Source organism: Petaurus breviceps, unplaced genomic scaffold, assembly GCF_028583685.1.
Source record: "Petaurus breviceps papuanus isolate PSGF00001 unplaced genomic scaffold, PetGlider_PUasm1.0 172, whole genome shotgun sequence".
NCBI classification, from domain to species: Eukaryota; Metazoa; Chordata; class Mammalia; order Diprotodontia; family Petauridae; genus Petaurus; species Petaurus breviceps.
The window spans coordinates 3,715,710-3,734,977 of NW_027185755.1; the positions used below are offsets into that span (position 1 = coordinate 3,715,710).

The 19,268-nt window shown below is 45.1% G+C and overlaps 2 protein-coding genes and 1 pseudogene across 2 annotated transcripts in view; 2 read left to right on the forward strand and 1 right to left on the reverse strand.

The window, feature by feature from the left end:
* Nucleotides 1-2,883: 2,883 nt before the first annotated feature.
* On the reverse strand, nt 2,884-4,792 carry LOC138157566 (L-lactate dehydrogenase A chain pseudogene; annotated as a pseudogene).
* A 7,871-nt stretch (nt 4,793-12,663) lies between these two features.
* Nucleotides 12,664-16,040, forward strand: KLF1 (KLF transcription factor 1). Its single transcript, XM_069083199.1, has 3 exons — nt 12,664-12,799; nt 13,485-14,286; nt 14,803-16,040. Exons 1-3 carry the CDS (start codon nt 12,704-12,706, stop codon nt 14,976-14,978), a joined length of 1,074 nt encoding a protein of 357 aa, XP_068939300.1. The 5' UTR covers nt 12,664-12,703; the 3' UTR covers nt 14,979-16,040.
* Nucleotides 16,041-17,829: 1,789 nt separating this feature from the next.
* Nucleotides 17,830-19,268, forward strand: part of DNASE2 (deoxyribonuclease 2, lysosomal) — a 5,610-nt gene continuing 4,171 nt past the window's right edge. Inside the window, exons 1-3 of the mRNA XM_069082957.1 lie at nt 17,830-17,948; nt 18,209-18,363; nt 18,864-18,962. Coding sequence (XP_068939058.1) covers nt 18,877-18,962 — 86 coding nt within the window. The 5' untranslated portion in view covers nt 17,830-17,948; nt 18,209-18,363; nt 18,864-18,876. The remainder of the gene's footprint in view (nt 17,949-18,208; nt 18,364-18,863; nt 18,963-19,268) is intronic.

The following is a 19,268-nucleotide window of genomic DNA, read 5'->3' on the forward strand; positions in this document are numbered from 1 at the left end:
CTTCTCCTAATATATTCCTCTCTCACCTATTAATTGTATTTTTTAGGTATCAGTCCTTCATATTCAACTCATCCTGTGCCTCTATCTATGTATACATGTACACACATATACACATATACATATATACACATACATATACCCTCCTATACATACATATATGTATTTATACACACACACACACATATATATTCCCTTCAACTATCCTTGTACTAAGAAAATTCTCATGAGTTACAATTATCATTTTTTTCATGTGGGAATGTAAATAGTTCTTCTTTAATAAGTTCCTTATGATTTCTTTTTCCTATTTATCTTCTCATGCTTCTCTCTTCTTGTATTTTAAAGTCAAATTTTCTGTTCAGCTATAGTCTTTTCATCAAGAGTTCTTGAAAATCCTCTATTTCATTGAATATCCATATTTTCCCCTGAAGTATTATACTCAGCTTTGCTGAGTAGGTAATTCTTGGTTTTAATCCTAGCTCCTTTGACCTCTGGAATATCATATTCCAAGCCCTTTGGTCCCTTAATGTAGAAGCTGTTAGATCTTGTGTTATCCTGATTGTGTTTTCACAGTACTCAAATTGTTTTTTTCCTGACTGCTTGTAATATTTTCTCCTTGACCTTGGAACTCTGGAATTTGGCTATAATATTCCTAGGAGTTTTCTTTTTGGGATCTTTTTCAAGAGGCAATTGGTAAGTTCTTTCAATTTCTATTTTGCCCTCTGGTTCTAGAATATCAGGGCAATTTTCCTTGAGAATTTCTTGAAAGATGATGTCTATGTTCTTTTTGTGATCATGGCTTTCAGGTAGTCCAATAATTTTTAAATTATCTCTCCTGGATCTATTTTCCAGGTTAGTGGCTTTTCTAATGAGATATTTCACATTGCCTTTTATTCTTTCATTTGTTTGGATCTGTTTTATAGTGTCTTGATTTCTCATAAAGTCATTAGCTTTCATTTGCTCCACTCTAATTTTGAAGGAATTATTTTTTTTAGTGAATTTTTGAAATTCCTTTTTCATCTGACCAGTTCTGCTTTTTAAGGCATTCTTCTCCTCATTGGCCTTTTGGACTTCTTTTGCCATTTGAGTTAGTATGTTTTTTAAGGTGCTTATTTTCTTTAGTCAGGCTATTGACTTGTTTTTCATTATTTTCTTGCATCATTTGATTTCTCTTCCCAATTTTTCCTCCACTTGTCTTTTTTTTTTTAAGCAATTGGGGTTAAGTAACTTGCTCAAGGTTACACTGCCAGTTATTTCTGGGTGTGGTGCTAAATATCTGAACCCAGATTTGATCCCAGGTCATCCCGACACTGGGGCCGGTGCTCTTACTCTCTAAGCCACCTGGCCGCCCCATCCTCCATTTCTCTTACTAGATTTCCAAAATCCTTCTTGAGCTCCTCCATAACCTGCAACCAATTCATATTTTTCTTAGAGGCTTTTGATGCAGGAGTTTTGACTTTGTTGTTTTCTTCTGGTTCTGTGTTTTTATCCTGTTTGTCTCCAAAAAAGGATTCTATGGTCTGATTGGGCTTCCTCTGTTTGCTCATCTTGCCAGCCAATTCCTTGACTTTTGAGCTCTTTGCCACAGTAGAACTCTGCTTCCAGAGTGGAGAGTTCTGTGTCTCAAATTGTTGGAGTTTTGCACAGCTGTTGTCAGAGTTTTTTCCAGGCACCTGCTTCAGAACTGTGAGGAGGATTTTCTTTCCACAGCCTCAACAAATTCTGCCACATCAGTGCTCCTCACCCCAGGACCACCACCCAAGACTGCGACCCAGATGCAAGCAGGGCAAAGCAGGAGAATCCTGCCTCAGTGCAAATTCCCTCTGGACAGTCACTTGGTCCTCCTATGATCTCTAGGCCAGGAGCTGGAAGTGGCAGCTGCAGCCTCCATTACATCTGCTGCCTTGGAGGCAGGGGTCAGACCATGCTCTTCTCTCACCCTGGATCAACAAGGTTCCCCACTGCCTTTTTACTTTCTCTTTGGAGTTTATGGGTTGAGAATTCTGGAAACCGCCACAGCTGCCAGTGACTCACTCTCCTGAAGTCTGCTCTGGCTGGTCTGTGCCACTGGTCAGACTGCCCCTGGGTTTGGGCCTTCAGGCCTGTTCACGGCTGTGCTCAGCTCCCAGTTCTGTGCGATAGACCCTGTTGGCCTGCCAGGCTGCCTTCAGCAGGATATTTGTTTCTCTCTGTCACTGTAGTTTCTGTAACTCGAAAATTTGTTTAGAGTCATATTTTACAGGTATTGGAGGTGGTTGGAGAGAGAGCTCAAGCACGTTCCTGCTTTTACTCTGCTATCTTGACTCTGCCCCCCTCTATAATCTTTTACAAAGGGCATTTTGTGAAGCCATGGCAGTCCCTTTTCTAAGCACTAGGAGTAATTTATTGGGCAGGCTGAGCTTATTCAGATTTGTCTTCTTAGAGGCAGTGTGGCATAGTGGATAAAGGACTTGGTCTTGAAGCCAGAAAGGCCTGGGTAAGTCAACACATTCTGGTTGTATGACCCTGGGCAAGTCACTTAACCCTTCTTGCCTCAATTTCTTCATCTATCAAATGAGCTGGAAAAGGAGGTGGCAAACCACTCCAGTATCTTTGCCATGAAAACCCCAAAGGAGGTCACAAAGAATTGGACATGACTGAAAAATGACTGAACAACAACAATAAAAAGACCAGAAATATGTGTTGGTTCTGTTTTAACCCTTTTTTATCAGTACGTTTCTTCCCAAAATAATATATACTTTATTAGTAGCGGGCCTCTGAAGAGCTGGCTCGCAATAGGATCCTGGGGAATAAGGGAAGAACAATGAATACTCACCCTATGATTTTATTGTTATAAGGGACTCCCAGTGGGGAATACAGCTCTGTATCTCATCCACATTAGCATTCTTTCCATTAGTACAGAAGGGATTACCTCGAAAAAATGTTGAGGGGATGCCTATCATCTTTAAGCTAAAATGAAACTCCTCAGTCCAGTTCTGGCACCCTGGCTCTCCTCGCCCTCTTCAGCTTTATTTCAGGATCTGCTCCTTCACACACTCTTGGTTCTGGTCAAATAAGACCACTGGTCTTTCCTTCACACACTTCATCTCTTACCACCCTCCATTTGCACAGGCAGTTTATGGGTTCTAGGGCTAAAAAGCCCTCCCTCCTTAATCTCTGCCTTTCAGAATTTCTTTGCCTTTCTTTTTTTTTTTAATCAGTTATTTGTTGTTTATTCAGTATTTAGGGTTAGTATGACACTTGAGGAATTGGCTGCATTGTTGTACATATATAGATCTTTTTATATAATATGGAAATTTACAACTATTGATGTGTGTGTGTGTGTGTATGTAGACATAAATCAGGTCCTCTGGAAATGTGATACATGGGGCCATGCTGTAGAGTCCTAATGGAGGGGAGCACAAAGGTAATCAATGCATCAATAAAGAGTTACTGCTGTATGGTATTTTGTAGCCAGGAGTGTTGTCTTCTGGACCTACGGAACCTGTAGCACCTACATACAAGGCAGAGTTTATACACCTGTGGGGCACTGGCTCTGCCTGACACCAAGTACTGAGACTATTTAAGTCATATCCAGCATCATATGCAAACAACAGAGTTTAAACAAATTGTCACATTGTACTATTCCCCATTTCTAACTTTAGGAAGAGACTAGAGTGTGTTCACAGGTTTTACATTTCTGGTGTTCAATCACTAATCAGAGGAATGATTTGACCTATTTGAAAAGCGCATCATACATAACCCCTTAACCACTGTCATGTTCTCTTGATGGCAGCACTTTAAAGGGTTTTAAAATTGTAGCTCCTTCTGGATTCCACAAAGAGTATCTGCACTCTTCTTTAAACGGCTCTACTCCTCTGGATTCAGGTTTACCTTCACCACACCTGAAATGCCATCCTGCCCCAAGATACATGGGACATTAAGGAAGACATCCTCATTAATGCCATTTAATCATAATAAGGCCCTTAATCATGGTGGAAGTTGGATGCACTCTCTTGATATTCTTCATAATGAGATCTGCCACAGACAAGCCAATGGTCCAGGAAGTGTAGCCCTTCAGCTTAATCACCTCATAAGCACTTTCAACCACCTGTTTATGAACATCTTTCCAATTCTCTGAATCAGCATCAGTTCCCATTTGAGGATTAACATTCTTCAGAGACACATCGACAAGATTCACACTACTCCACACAGGAACACTGGAGTCTCCATGTTCCCCAAGGACCCATCCATGACAACTTGAACAATGGAGACCAAATCTCTCCCCCATTAGGTAACAGAAACAGGCAGAATCCAGGTTGCAACCACTTCCAATAACACGGTTTTTAGGAAAGCCACTTAGCTTCCAGGCCACATATGTCAAAATATCCACTGGATTGGAAACAATAAGCAGGTTGCAATTAGGGCTGTATTTAACAATATTGGAAATGATGAATTTCAAGATATTCCCATTACACTGGACCAAATTAAGACGGCTTTCTCCTGTTAACATGCTCTGGCCATGACAATGACCAGTTTTGAGTTTGCAGTTATGCTGTAGTATTTGCCAGAAAAAATCTTTGGTGTTTTGAGGAAAAGGCTGCCATGTTGGAGATCCATCATCTCTCCCTTCAGTTTGTCTTCTATTACATCAACTAAGGCAAGTTCATCAGCCATATCCTTCGTTAAGATACTGATAGCATGTGCCATGCCAACTGTGCCAACCCCAACAAGAGTGATCTTGTTCTGGGGAACCTGTCCTTCCTTTAGGACATTCATAATCAGCTGATCCTTAACAGTAGATGCCATTTTAGGGGATATCGATATTGCTGGGCAGGCTGCAAAAGTTCTGAGTTATACATGAGACTCCTGCTCCCAGACTCTCACCAATTCTTGTCTTTCTTGAAGGCTCAACTGAGGTGCCACCTGCTTCATGAAGACTCCCCTAATCTCTCGGTGTCAGTGGGTTCTTGGGCTTCAATTTTCCTGGTTGGTTGGGGTGTGTTTGTTTGTTTGTTTTTAGGAAATGAAGGAATTAGGTTTATTTGGTCTGGTGAAAAGAGTTCTTCTAGGCAACTTAATGAGCTTAAAAGCTTTAGAGGTTATTATCATATTCTAAGACTTGGTCACACTGACAAGATCTGGGGTTAATGAAGATTGTATACTGGGTCAGAAGAGCCTCCGAGTAAAACTAAGTCACTTAAAAAACTACTTGAAAAGCAAACAAAACTATCACTCCTCAATATCAATCCCCATCTCATTTTGTAACAAAGAATTACTTAAGCAAAATGGGCTACTCTACAATTTATGGAGTCACCTGGGCCGCTGAGAAGTTAAATGCCCCATCCAAGGTTAGTCTCACAGCCAGTACAAATCCAAAGGGAGCTGACATAAAATGCTCCCTGCCATGGACAAAAGCTCTACCTTCCTTTCTCCCATAAAAATATTCCCCCCCCACCCCCATCTCCCTCCTGGGCTGGGGCTCCAGGGAGGGAGCCAGACTTTTTCCTCCCTCCTCCCCACCCCTAACCCTGCCTCAGGCAGAGCTGGAATTTTGGAGTAGGAGACAGACCAAGACAAGCTACTTCTTCACCTGGGGTATAGACAGGGACAGCTTTTCCCTGACAGATTCTGATAATAATTTAATATTAATTAATAAACCTCAATAAGGGCCAGGGCCTGAACTAACCAACCAGAAGAAGCGCCTGGACCTAATAGCTTCTTTGTTCTCTGAGCAACCTCAGAGAATACCCCTTCCTATGTCAACAAAGCCAGATGGGGCTGACTTTATTGTCCTTAAGGATGAAACCCTTAAACTGAGGCAGTAACTTGAATAATGGGACTTTTTCTTATCTTAATATTTTTTTGGACATATACTGTGTTGTGGAATGTTAATGGTCAAGAAAACACCGATATCCTGAGTCATAATTTCAATCAACACTTTGTCAACTCTCTTATTTTATTGTATATACCATCTATTCAATTAAGAAAATTCCTTTCTCATACAAGGATTAAACATATGGAGATCACAAATTTGAGTGACACAGCCATCCTGAATTGGGATGGTTCTAAAATGTATTTAAACTTTCTCATTCTTTTGTTCATGCAGTCAGAACTTAGCTTCTGGCTCAATGATCATGTAACAGCCTGTCTGTCTCCTTTAACCAAACTTTTCAGGTTAACAGTTCCCAAGAGAACTGACTCACCTCAACATGTGCATATTCCATAAAAGTCCCTATCACCTTGGCCTTTTCTAGCCTTGTCTTCCTTCAAGTCCTAGCTTAGGTACCACCTCCAAAGAGGCTTCTGCCCTGAAAATGCTGATTCTGTGATTTGCCCAGCTGTTTCCATGTTCCTACAGACTTCATTAATAATGGCCTAAAGAGTTCTGGAATTTGGCACCATCCTTTGTGGTCTTGTTTGTCAACAAGAGTGTTTGGAAAATCACTTTCACTAAGGCACACTTCCTTTAAAAAATTTTTTTATTGGTTAATTTGATTGTTTATGTAAATAGTATTTTAGTTTTTCCAGTTACATGAAAAGATAATTTTTAATATTCATTTAAAAATGTTTTTTTAATTTTTTGCTTTTTGGAAGGCAATTGGGGTTAAATGACTTGCCCAAGGTCATATGGCTAGTTTTTGTGTTGTGTCTGAGGCTGGATTTGAACTCAGGTCCTCCCGACTCCAGGGCCAGTGCTCTATTCACTGCACCACCTAGCCTCCACTTAAACATTCATTTTTTATAAGATTTTGAGTTCCAAAATTTTCTCCCTCCTTTGCCCCTCTTTTTCCTCCCCAAGATGGCAAGCAATCTGATATAGTTTATACATGTGCAATCATGTTAAACATATTTCCACATTAGTCATGTTGTGAAAGAAGAAACAGAACAAAAGGAAAAAAAAACAAATAAAGTGAAACAGTATGCTTTGGTCCGTGCTCAAACTCCATACTCCCTTCTTTGGATGTGGATACATTTTCCATCATGAGTCTCTGGGAATTGTCTTAGATCATTGTATTGCTGAGAAGAACTAAATCTGTCATAGCTGGTCATCAAACACTGTTGCTGTTATTGTGTACAATGTGCTTCTGGTTCTGCTCACTTTGCTTAGATTTGTCTGAAAGCATCCTGCTCATCATTTCTTATAGCACAATAGTATTCTATTACATTCATATGCTATAACTTATTCACTCATTCCCCAACTGACCAGCATTCCCTGAATTTCCAATTCTTTGCCACAAAAATGACTGCTATAAATATTTTTGTACATGTAGGTTCTTTTTTTATGATCTCTTTGAGATACAGACCTAGAAGTGGTATTGCTGGAACAAAGGGTATGTACAATTTGATTGCCCTTTGGACATAGTAACAAATTGCAATCCAGAATGGTTGGATCAGTTCACAATTCCACCAATAATGCATTAGTATCCCAATTTCCCCACAGCTTCCCCAAAATTTATCATTTTCCCTTTGTGTCATTTTAGCCAATCTGATAAGAGTGAGGTGATACCTCAGAGATGTTTTAATTTGTATTTCTCTAATCAATAGGGATTTAGAGCATTTTTTCATATTACTATGGATAGTTTTAATTTCTGTATCTGAAAACTGCCTGTTCATATCCTTTGTCCATTTATGAATTAGGGAATGATATGTCTTATAAATTTGATTCAGTTCTGTATATATTTGAGAAATGAGACCTTTATCAAAAACACTTGTAAAAATTGTTTCCCAGCTTTCTAAGGCATACCTTCAGTAAAATGTAAGTTCCTTGAAGGCAAGCACTGTTTCATTTTTGTCTTTGTATTCCTAGCATCTGGCAGAGTTTTGACACTTAGTAGGTCCTTAATGTCTTATGAATTAAACTGAATTTCCTTACCTTACTCAAGTTAGGACTCCCTCTTCAGATTATTTCATATTGCCTTTTGGGTACATACTCTCTCCCTATAGATTGTAAGGTCCTTGACTGTAAACTAATTTTAGTCTTTTTATCCCCATTGCATGGCACACAATAAAAGCTTAATAAATGCTTGTTGATTGATTGGTTGAGGTTGTAGTGGTATTCTTGGAATGGAACATAAGCTCTTGGAGGGCAGAGACTAGGTTTCCTTTTTTGCATTTCTAGTGGCTACCAGAATGCCTTATACAGAGCAGGCATTTAATAGATACCTAGTGAATTGAATTAATCAGGGAAATGTCAGATCCAAAACTTAGATTATTTTGGTAAGCTGTATAGAAGATGGATGGATTGAAGAGTGAAGAGTCTAGAAACCAGGAGATCAATAAGCAGAGCCATAACCAGGAACTCTTTTTTTTCTACTTAATATTTTATTTTTCCTTATTACATATAAAAATGGTTTTAAGTATATTTTTAAATATTGAGTTCCAAATTCTCTCCCTCTCTTCCCTACCTCCTCTTTGAGAAGGCATGCAATTTAATATAGGTTATACATGTGCGTTCATGCAAAACGTATTTCCATATTAGTCATGTGAAAGAAAACACAAATCAAGCCAAAACCAAACAAGAAAAATAAAGTTTAAAAAAGTATGCTTTGCTCTTCATTCAGACTCCATAAGTTCTTTCTCTGGAGGCAGATATCATTTTTCATCATAAGTTCTTCAGACGTCTTCGATCATTCTGTTGCTGAGAATAGCAAAGTCATGCACAGTTAATCATCATACGGTATTGCTGCATGACCAGGAATGCTTGCAGCTGGAGTGAACTCATTTGTGGGAAGGAAGTGATGGCACAGAGGACAGTATATAGTGATGCAATTTTTTTCTAGGAGAGAGGATAGATTTTTCTCCCAAAGAGACCATCTTATGTCTCAAAGACCAGGATCTTCAACCATAGGAGAAAGCAGAGGAAAGGCAGCCTGAAACAGGAACAATACATTATGGGATTTGTAGGTGGTGGACTGGGTTTGGAGACTGGAGTACAAGTGAAGAAGGCTGGAGGAATAATTCCCCTGCTAATGTTAATGCCCTAGGAAAAGGACCCTGTTGCTTTGCCCTAGTTACTGGTTCTGCCAAGTAGGAGAATATTGAAATAGTCTAAGCAAAAGAGGATAAGGATCTGAACTAGGGTGATAGTTATGTGAGTGGAGGGAAGAAAATAGGCATGAGAGATATCATGGTGGTAGAAATGACAAGACTTAGCAACCAGTCAAATATGGGAGTGATGAGGGAGAGGGAGAAGCCTAGGATGACTCGAAGGTTAGGAACCTGTGTAGTTTGTAGGGTAGGGGTGCCCTCAACAGAAACAGGGAAGTTCAGAGTAGGGTCAGGTTTAGAGAGGAAGGTTGATAGGTTTTGTTTTAAATTTGTTGAGTTTGGGGAACCTAGGAGACATCAAAGAGGAAGCTGATGTTTAAGTGGTGTTCAGAACTCCTGGCTATAGAGAGAGGCTAGGCCTGCACATTTGGATTTGGGAATCATAGGATCATGGAGCTAAAGTCTGCTATCTCTGTCCTACCCACCATAGACTCCGAGCTCCATGAGGGAAGGGGCCATGTTTTTGCTTTCCTTTGTGTCTCTAGCACTTAACACACTGTCTTAACACTTAACACACATAATTACAGCTTAACAAATGCTTGTTGAATGGCTAATATGGAAATATGTTTCACATGTCTTCACATGTAAAATTGATATCAAATTGCTTGCCTTTCCAAGGAAGGTGTGAGGGAAAGAGAGAATTTGTGGCTCAAGATTTCTAAATGGTTAAAAAAAATTTACATGTAATTGGAAAAAATACTTTTTTGGGGAGAGGGGAAATCTAGGTAATTGGGGTTAAGTGACTTGTCCAAGGATACACAGCTAGTGTGTCAAGTGTCTGAGGTCAGATTTGAACTCAGGTTCTTCTGACTCCAGGGTGGGTGCTCTATTCACTGTGCCACTTAGCTGCCCCATTGGAAAATATTTTAAGAAATAAGAAAGAAAGAACATACCCCCTCCCCTCAAAAAAACCTCAACCAAATGCTTGTTGATTGATTGACAGAAATAAGCAGTTAATGATCCAACCATTCTGGAGAGCAATTTGGAGCTATGCCCAAAGGGCAATTAAATTGTGCATACCCTCTGATCCATCCAGGTCAGACAAGGAGTGAGTAAAGCAGGAGAAGGTAATATTATTACCAACTTTGAGAGGAGAGAATATCTAGAAAGAGAGGCAGACAGACACATCCCAAGCTGCAGCCAAGTCAGGAAGGATGAGGATTGAGACCAGGCCATCAGACTGAGCATTTTCAAGGTCATTGGTAACCTTGAAGGGAATAGTTTTAGTTGAATTGTAGCATCGGTAGCCAGATTGCAAGAGGTTGAGAAATAAGTGAGGAGGAATTGGATGAAGAGGGAGCAGAAACAGTTATTCCAAGTTGTTTGGCAGTGAAAGGAGGAGAGTTGTGGGGAATCTATATGGAGAAGGTGGGGGGATGTGTCTTCAACATAGTCAATGTGTTTAATAAATGCTTGTCGATTTGATTGACTGTATTGGTAATTGTTGCTTGCATGATTGGGTGTGAGATTGTGGATCTGTAGCTGTATGTGATAAGGAGTGTGGGATTCTGTCCATCTTTGTTTATGGGTGTGACTGTGGATGTGTGTCTGGGTATAATTGTTCTTCTATGTTACTGATGTGAATGTGTTCTGGCTCTGGATAATTGGGTGTGATTATACGTTACTACATACCTGTACCATGAGGAGCCTGGGTAAGCTCCCCCTGCTCTGTGTCTCCAGCACCGGGGGTAGAGGTGCAGACCTAAAACATTTCCAGATCTGTGACCTCACTGATTACCACTCCAGAAGTGTCAAGCCCCCAGCCTGGCCTGTACTCCAGAGTGTGTTTTAACCAGTTTAAAATGTAATCAAGGAATATTTAACAAAATAAATAAAAATACAATTAAATATAGATAACATTAAATTTTAAAACCAAGTCAACATGCTGCCCTTACAATTAGTGGACCCATTTCTCTTTGAGTTTGACACCACTGCTCTAATCCAATCCTTTTTTATAAGTGTGGAAACCAAGGCCCTAAGCTAGGCAGGGTTTTGCAGAGAGAGGAGTCTTTGACTCCAGGGTCCTGCCCCTAGCCTGGGCCCTTGGCTGTTGGGTTCATGCCCAGTGTCTCTGCTGGATGTGCATATGCAGGGAGGTGCTGGGATCAGGGCTGCTGTGTTTGGGGTGAGGGGGTCAGAGAGGTCATTGCAGGGACAGGACTAAGGATGGGACTTTCTGGGACAAACCCCACCCTGGGGCAGGAAGGGTGGTAGGGCAGGGGGTGAAGGGTCAACTTCCCCTTCTGCTCCCACTCCCTCCTACCCCAGCCTGGCCACACCTGCTGATCCCTCTGTGTGGCCCCTCAATGTAATCAGAATCACCCTGCCTGGCTATGTACTGATAGCAGGGCATCCAGGCTCAACCGTCCAGCTCTTCAGGCCCAGCTGAAAGACCAGATAAAGAGGCAAGGGATAGGAGTGGGTAGGTGCTGCCCTACCCCCTCTCTCTCTGAGGCAACAGAGGAGATCTACCTGCTTCTACTCCTGAGGGGTCCCCCCCTCCACAATATGCATGAACACACAGTCAAAGATATGGGCCAGTTGGAGTGGGAGCCTTGAATCACCTACAGGGGATACATAATCTAGGCAGGCTTCCTGTAGGAGGTGGGCTTTCATTGGCAACTTTTGTGAAAGTGTGGGTCATATAGAAAGAGAGAAACAAACAAGAGGAGACCCAGTCGTGTCCTCTGGGAGCCTAGAACCTGGGTAAGGCCCACAGACCTATAACACAGTCATCCTAGGGGCCCAGGAACTCCAAGCCCCGCCCCTCCCCCAGGTCTGATAAGGTCCCAGTCTTGGAAAGAAAGGCCTAATGCTGATCTTTCCTAAATTCCCCTTCTCTTTTCTGAGTCATTCTTCCCTGTGTGGCACATGAAGGCTAGCAGGTCCAGTCCCTGTGGCAGCAGAATAGGGCAAGGCTTTTGTTATAATCCTTTGGGCCTTATCCCAAATTCCCCACCCAAGCCACCTCCTTGCCCCAGCAGGGGTCTAATCTCTGGCCCTGGAGAGGTTCATCATAGGAAATCCTCTAAGGAATCTTGGGCATAAGAGAGGGAGGATCTTGGATTCTGCATCTATGGGAATCCTCTGTCTTGGTCTGAAGTATGTATGTGGGACAGCTGGTCATTTGGAGTCTGGGCCTTAAGGACCCTAGATCTGGAAAGCTGAGGAATCTGTGGCTTAGGGTATAGTTCTGGGTCTGGATCTTTGATCTAGAACTTGGCCTGGGGTTGGAGTCCTAGGTCCTAGATACTGGGTGTTGGGTCTGAGTATGGGACCATCCCTGAACAAAGCTGAAACCTAGAGTGGGGCAAGTCTTGGTATGGGTTTAGATCTTACACTTGTATAAGTGTGCATGGGCAGGTGGGTGGGGGTTCTTGGTCTGGGTCTAGGTTTGATCCCTGAGCAGTGGACAGAGCAGAGAGTGTCAGGGGGAGGAGCTGAAGAGGGTGGTTGAAAGCCATGAGCCACAGGAATAGATATGTTTGTCTCTAGAAATAGTGACCCTGGGGCTGCCCTTCCCCTTATCAGTCTCCACCCTCAGCCAATCAGTTGCAGACAGAGGAACTGAGCTGTAGGGATCCCAGAGCCCTCAGAGCCTATATCCAGATGGAGATAGATGCAAGAAGGGTTCAAGGAAGGCTGAGCTTTGGGGGACAGAAGTTTGACCGTTGCAATGGTCTCACTGGCAGAGCTTTCCTTACCATCCATCAGCAACCTGGCCAGTCTAGGACTGGGACCCCTGCAGGACACACAGACCAGGAGCCACAAGGTGGAAAGGGGGGTAGTACTAGGAAATGGGGGTGGAGATGGAGAAGGGGGACTTTAGGTAGGGCTGGTCTGGGCACTTGTGAACCTGGTTTGGATTTGGTTTGGTCTGGAAGCCTGGGAGGGGGCCTGATAAAGAAAGCATGATTCCTTGGGGAAACTGAGGCCCTGAGTTAGGTGGGGTATGTTTCATGGAGTCAGAGAGAGAGGCCAAAAAATCCCATCCCCCTTTTGCCTTGGGAGGGGTGGTCCTATAGGGACAGTATGCATGGGCAAATATGCTTATACAAGGTTCTATCTCTCCTTGAACCTGCATCCAGGGAAAGGGAGGAGGAAAGAGGAAAAGGACCCTAAGGTCCCAAGTGGGAAACTGAGGCACAGTTGGGACTTCCCGCCAGCTTGAGCTCCATGTGTCCTCAGCTCCCCCATCCCCCTTACCATCTCAATATGTGGTGCCAGATAACAGTCTTATCTGCTCCTTCCAGTCCCGGGGCCCAGGAATGCTCTCCTCCATAGGTTGGTGGTTGGGGTGCAAAAGGGGATGGGCAATGGAGAGATGAAATGAAAGTCTATCTCTTAGGATCCCCAGGCATGACCTCTTTTCTAGACTGGAGAGTGGGAAGATTGACCTCTCTCCTGAGCAGGGATGGGGTGCCCTGAAGTTGCCTCATCTTCTTTCTCTCTGGCAGTGGTGGCAAGTAGATGAGGCTCAGGACATGGAACTCCAGGGTACCAGTCCCTGGTCCTACCAGGTGAAACAGGAACATCGGGACGCAGGGCCCTGGCTTGAGCAAGCTGAAGGGGACAGAGGGGCAGAGGCTGATGACCCCTGCTGGGATCTGGATTTCTTCCTCACCAACTTCCCTGGGCCAGGGCCAGGGCCAGGACCAGGGCCAGGACCAGGGCCAGGGCCTGAGGTCTGCCTCACTCATCCTTGTGGCCTGTTCCCTGAGGGCCCTGGCCTTGTGGCTGAACACCAGGATCCTAAAGAGCAACCAAGCTGGGGTTGCTCAGCACCTCGGCCCCTCGCCACTGAGGCTGTGCCCTTTGGAACAAACCCCTTGCCCCCAGGCCCTAGCCCTGGTTTCAAAACCCAGACAGGGCTACCCCCATTCCCAGCCTCCTGTGTTAGGGATGGAGGCAGCAGCTTCCCTCAGTCCGGGGCTGGATATACAGGGTCCACAGCTCCAGTGATGACCCCTTATGGGTTGCTGGGCACATACTCTGCCTTCTACCCAGCTCCTCACTACCAAGCCCGATTCCAACTATATCGAAGAGAGCCTGGACCAAGCTCCAGCCCTCTGCCAGGACCGTTGACCTTCCTGGGTCCTCCAGCACCCCCTGAGCCAATGGATGAGGCCTCTAGGCCTAAGCGGAGTCGTCGACCTTGGGCCCGGAAGCGCCAGGCAGCCCATACCTGTGGACATCCAGGCTGCGGAAAAACTTACACCAAGAGTTCCCACCTCAAGGCCCATCTAAGAACCCACACGGGTAAGAGCCTAGTCTGGAGGGAGGAGGCCCTCTGCATCAAGGGACATTGATAGTCCTTTGGGAAGCTCTGATGGGGGACCAGAGGTTCGTGATTGTTCTCTCGAGATCCCTTTACTTATGGCATTATCGGAGGGGCCTTGCATCTAGAGTGGGCCACAGATAATCCCTGGGAATATCTGGGTTAGTGTTTGTTCCCTTGGGGTCATTGGGCAGATGGGCCCACTGGTTTTCCCTGAGGGTCCCTATACCTTGGTGGTCACTGATACATTTGGGGGGAGGGGGGTGATGTCTCCATGCCCATCAGGTCACTAGCATTGTCTATGAGTACTAAGCAGAAGGTTTATGCGTACTCTAAGACTGGAGGGTGGAAGCAGATTGACAAGGTCCCCAGACCTTTCTTCTGGGAAGGGATGGGGTGTCTATCTCCTCGGCAATGATGGCAAATAAATGTAGTTTTAAGGGAGGTTTTTGGCTCCTCCTCCCATTAAGGATAGATCTACCTCCTTCCTATTCTAGGGGAGAAGCCTTACGCTTGCACCTGGGAGGACTGTGGCTGGAAGTTTGCCCGTTCTGACGAGCTTACCCGGCACTACCGAAAGCATACTGGACAGCGCCCTTTCCAGTGCCAGCTGTGTTCACGCGCCTTCTCCCGTTCGGACCACCTGGCCTTGCACATGAAACGCCACCTGTGAGGCCCAACGGGCTGAGCCTGGCCTCCAAGAGTGGATGGAGCCCCAGGCAGAGCCTGGAATAAGCCACAGAGGGAGGGAACCACATGTAAAGGCCTTGGCCAGAGCCATGATCCCCATCATGGAAGGAGCCAAAGACAGAAGGAGTCACAGTCAGAAGAACCCTGGCCCAGGCTCAGGGCACTCAGTAGCAGAGGCACAAATGGTACATAGACTTGAACCCAGTTCCCTGGCTGCTATGTCTTGCAGAGGGCTGAGAAGAGCCACCCTCAGCTCCAGGCATTGGATCCACAGGGAGTGTTGTCTGCCCCTGGGGCCCCCTGCTTCTGCCCTCATTCCCTCCTCCAGATGCCACTGTGGCTCAGCAAAAGGGATCCCCTCTGGTCACAGGCTTCCCACCAACCCTCTAGCTGTCCTCCCCTGGGATCACCAGACCGTTGCTGTGAATGGTTAGTGCTCTGTAGCCCACCCTCACCCCTAGCCCCAGCCTGCTCCTTGACATGCATTCTCCTCCCCAGCCCAGGCCTATGGTATGGACAGTCCTAGGTAGGGCTTCCCAGAGCCTGATTTGTAAAGATGCCTCTTTTTCTTTTCCTGGCTGTTCCTGGATAAAGTTTCAGTGATTCTGATTGGTTTGACTTTGTTGGGGATAGGGGACCAAAGAGTGGGGAAACATCTGGGGACAAGGTAGTCCTAACCCTGACCCCAACATATGCCTGACTCAGTTGGAAGAGCATGTGATACAGGTACAGGAAATCCCAGATCCAGTATCTGCCTCACTGTTCCAGGGAGGACAGTTCAGACCCTGGTCCAAGATGTCCCAGCCCCAGCTTGTGCCTGACTCATTCATTCATTTATTCACTCATTCATTTGGTCATTCAACAAACCTTTATTAATCACCTTCTGTTCACAGAGAGCATTATGCTAGAGTAGTTTCACAGCTTAACCAAGGGGCAGTGCTGCCTGCCTCTGCTCAAGCTCACATCTAGTAGTGGGATAAGACATATAGCCATATAATGGATCATAGACTTCATATGGTAAATAGATCCCAGGATCCTGGCATTTATTAAGAGCCTACTGTGGCAGGCTAAGTGCTAAGGATTGGTGTTGTCTGTTCTTCTTTCTCAAAGAGGACCACGGATGCCAAGAGAGACAAAAACAGTCTCTGCCCTTAAGCTCAGATTCAAATGAGGGAGACAACATGCAAAAAAAAAAAAGCCCACAAAACTCCAAACCCTATGTACTTATGTGGTATAAATAGTGTAAATTGAAGGTGATGGTAGGAAGGCACTAACAACTTGGTAGGGAACCAAGAGAGGTCTCTTGTAGTAGGTGGGATTTAAACTAGGTCTTGAAGGAAGCCAGGGAAGCTGGGAGCCAGAGGGGATGAGGGAGAACATTCCAGGCACAGGGGACAGCCAAGAAAGCAGAGTGTCTTGTAAGAGGAATAGCAAGGAGTCCAGTATAACTGGGTCATGGCATATATGGAGGGGAGTAAAGTACAAGAAGCCTGATAAGGTAGGAAGGGGCCAGGCTGTGAAGGGCTTTATAAACCAAGTGGAGGGTTTTATATTTGACCCAGGAGGCAATAGGGAGTGACTAGTTTATTATTTGGTGGGGGACTGTGGAGACATGGTCAGACTTTAGGTTTTAGGAAAAAGTACTTTGGCAGCTGAGCAGGGGATGGATAAGAGGGGGGTGGGGAGAGATGAGGCAGCAACATCACAAATGTTGAGTCAGTTGAAAGGGACATTAAAGGTCATCTAGTCCAACCTAAGGAGGCCCAGAGAAAGTAAGTGATTTGCCCCAAATAAATAACATAGTAAAAAAAAAAAAGTGCTGTGTGAAGTCTCAAGAGACAGTCATTATTAATAGAAGTCAACATACAGACTGTCCATAGCTTGTACACAGCCGTTATGTGTTTTCTCCCCCATTAGACTCAGAGTTCCTTGAAAGTAGGAACTATCTTTTTCCTTTTTTTGTACCCTCAACCTCGAGCACCAAGCTTGATAGTAAATGTGCTTAATCAATGTTTATTGTGTGACAAAGGGGATTAGGGAAGTGGCTCACTCCCAATGTCCTTACTCCCATGCCCTTAGACTGATGTAGGCCAGCCTGCAAATGAAGGACAAACTCCAGGGATGGGTGGATGCGCTCATTTCAAGTTCATTAGTGTGAAAGGCCACTAGTGACAGGTGAGAAGCTGAGAGCCTAGCTGAGTGTTAATGGGACAGGGACTACTTTCGTTTCCATTCTATCGGTGGCATTGTCTTACCATAAATTATAGTGCTGACTTAAAGACTTCATACTTTGTGTGTGTTCAGCAGTTTCACTATTTCCTTAAAAATATCTTCAGCTGAGGAAAAGTGGTGTATATAGGAGAGAGCATTGTCTTTGATGGAGTCCAAGGACCCTGGTTCGAATACCAGTTCTAAAACTTAACCACCTGTGTAACCCCAGGCAAGCCATGTTACTTTTCTAGGCATGTTTCCTCATCAGTAAAATGAGATAAAATGACCTCTAAAGGTTTGTTCTAGCTCAAAAATCTATGACCCTCTGAGGCTGTCACTTGCCCCAGACCATATGCTAGTAAGTATCAGAGACACAACTTAAGTCCCAGGCCTTTGACTCCAAATTCAAGGGATCTCTCTACTACTACCTTACCCCGGGCAAATGATTTGAGATAAGGCATAAAAGGTGGGCGTGGGAAATCAGAAGGTGAAGGGCCTAAAATACCAAGTATGGAGTTTTAAAGTTACCAGGCAGCTAGGCGGCAAAAGCCAGCACCGGGCTTGAATCAGGAAGCCTCATTTTTGTGAGTTCAAATCCCTCCCGACACGCCTACTAGTAGTGGGTGGGCAAGTCACCCAACCGTGTCTGCAGCATTCTCATCGGTAAAATAAGCTGGAGCAGAAAACGGCAAACTACTTCAATATCTTTGCCAAGAAAGCCCCCAATGAGTCGCGAAGGCAGGTAGGTCATAGAGAACTGCAGCAAAGAGTGTAAATCCCAATTAGGGGACTCCTGAGGAGGGTGGTGAGGAAGGGATACCTAAGCTCTCTCTTCCCTTCACAAAGTCCCAATGGTCTACTCTTGCCAGTTGAGAAAGTATCCACCAACGGTGTCCATGGCGAGATTTTCCTGCCCATCTTGGTGCCTGGGAGGGTGATAAATGCCAAGCCTCCAAGCCTTAGCAGGTGTGGCCGAAGACCAACTTTCCACCCCACCCCTAGGAGGCTTCATGAGGCGGTCCCTGGTCCCAGAATCTCAACCCCGGAAGCGCAGAAAGGTTCTCTAGCTGGATCCTAGCAGCAGATCCTGCTGGTGGGCCAGCAGGGAGTGGCAATTCCATTCCACAGACTGAAAAACGAAAACGCCGAGAAACGAGGTAGAGGGAGATAGTACAGCCGTGGCTCAGGAGTTGGGGGAGGAGTCTGGCTGGACAATCCAATGGGCGGATTGTGGGCGGGCCAGGACAGTGGGGGCGGGAAGAGGAGGAGAGGGGACTGTCCCCAGGAAAATGAAACTTCTCTCTTTGCTGCCTCCGCGGTCTTAAACCCCCTGGGCCAGGGGGTCTCGGGGCCTGCGGCTTTCTTCTCTCCCTCTGGGAAGGAAACTTTGAACTACGGTGACTGGGAGAGGAAGGCGTGATTTAGGGAAGTGAGAGTTTGTGGGGGAAATCTCGAGGGCCAAGTCTTGTGATCAGCCAGGGGACTGCCAGTTCTCCATCTCGGGGGCCTTCCCCCTCTTCCAGCAGACGTCCTGCTGAGCCTCTCAGGGCTGCCTTATAGACTCCCCTCTACCCAGGGTTGGCGCTCAGATCTGCCAGAACGGTTACACTGTGGGGACTCCACCTCCACCACCCAGGTCCCTGGCCTCTTGTTTCAGACCTCTTCACCCCATGGCGACCCTCCTGCTCCTGGCAGGGCTCCTGCCGGTTGCCGCCGCCATCTCCTGCTATGGAGACGCTGGACAGCCTGTGGACTGGTGAGTGATAGGCTCCCGCAAACTTCCCCCTCCCAATTTAGGCTTCATCTGGAGAGAACAGCCGGCTGAGCGCGAGTCAGAAGATCTGGAGTTGCATATTACTTTTGTGATGTTAGGCAAGACCCTTCTAGGCGCTGCGCCGGTTTCCCCATATGTTAAATGAGGATTGAATAAATGACCACCAAGGTCCTTTTCAGCTTGAAATATAAGATCCTGTAAAGTAGCTCTACTTTCCCACAATTCCATCTCTCTCCCTGTCTCTCTGTCTCTCTGTCTCTCTGTCTCTCTCTGTCTCTGTCTCTCTGT

Bases quoted from the DNA above. Each gene is read 5' to 3' on its own strand.
- KLF1 (XM_069083199.1), top strand. From the start codon at position 12,704: ATGGTCTCACTGGCAGAGCTTTCCTTACCATCCATCAGCAACCTGGCC. The intron at 12,800-13,484 runs GTGGAAAGGGGG...TCTCTCTGGCAG, and splicing joins CACAGACCAGGAGCCACAAG to TGGTGGCAAGTAGATGAGGC. The intron at 14,287-14,802 runs GTAAGAGCCTAG...TTCCTATTCTAG, and splicing joins CCATCTAAGAACCCACACGG to GGGAGAAGCCTTACGCTTGC.